General features: G+C 39.4%; 1 protein-coding gene across 1 annotated transcript in view; it reads right to left on the bottom strand.

The window, feature by feature from the left end:
* Positions 1-151: 151 nt before the first annotated feature.
* LOC107103269 (apical endosomal glycoprotein-like) overlaps positions 152-928 on the bottom strand; it is a gene marked incomplete at its 5' end in the record, with an annotated part of 22,390 nt that continues 21,613 nt past the window's right edge. The window contains one exon of the mRNA XM_015402911.1: positions 152-526. Within this exon, the coding sequence (XP_015258397.1) occupies positions 494-526 (33 nt within the window). The remainder of the gene's footprint in view (positions 527-928) is intronic.

Below are 928 nucleotides of genomic sequence, written 5' to 3'. Positions count from 1 at the left end.
TATTTGTATTTTCTTGGAGCGCAATAGTTTAGTTGTCTCCAAAACTCCAGAACTGCATGTTTCTTGCTTCACTGATGCCTTAGTGATTTACCATCAACTCCCTTTACACATCGACCAGATGTTAATTCAAACTCTTACTTTAGTAGCATTGCGAGCACCTGGTAGAGATTTTTTTTTTATATATCTAAAAGCATCTTTATTTTGCCTACTACTTTACCACCTACTTAGACAGTCACTGTAATATTCATCCAGAGCACCGCGGTGTCCTCCTGTCTTCCAGCTGTCCACATGCTGAAGGTCCTGAACTCAGAGGATCCAAGCAGATCTGAGGCAGCTGCATTGAAAAGCGCTGAAGGCTTGTGTTTTTATGTGTATATGTCAGTGTGTGTGTGTGTATGTGTGTGTCTTTTTGAGGGTGACACAAGCAGTTCTCCTGCTGTGATATCACCTATATTTCACAAAACCACCTTTAGGTGGCAGTGCGCCCCCCAAGTCACTCCTCCTCCCTCTGTCTGACCTCAGGGACCTGCAGAAGAAAAATAAAATAAAAAATCTGTTAAAGTGCAATCTGTGAAGTGCAACAATTGGCTCCAGGTACTCAGAGATTCACTTTCAAACAGAAAGCCCACATTCATATCTTCAGGTAACACAGAGTACATGTCAGACTTAATAATATTACTTTAGCGATAGTTTCAAGGTGTTGCTTTATTGTATATCTTGTACCATGTCTTTCGGTTGTGTTGTTCTTTTTTTTCCATCTCTTTACAGGTGATGAAGCAGACTGAAAATGTTTTGTCATTGTCTCCTTTCTATCTCTTCTTTCTTTCCTCTTTTTTCTTTTTTCCCCTTTCTTCTTCTGTTTTTCTGCTCCATTTACATTGCAGTGTCCATATAAACTGTAAAACTCCCTGCATAATTATAATAAAGC

The sequence above is a fragment of the Cyprinodon variegatus genome, unplaced genomic scaffold (assembly GCF_000732505.1).
Source record: "Cyprinodon variegatus isolate N-32 unplaced genomic scaffold, C_variegatus-1.0 Scaffold1408, whole genome shotgun sequence".
NCBI lineage: Eukaryota > Metazoa > Chordata > Actinopteri > Cyprinodontiformes > Cyprinodontidae > Cyprinodon > Cyprinodon variegatus.
Note: the sequence above shows the minus strand (reverse complement) of the source record. Positions and strands in the feature narration are given on the sequence as shown.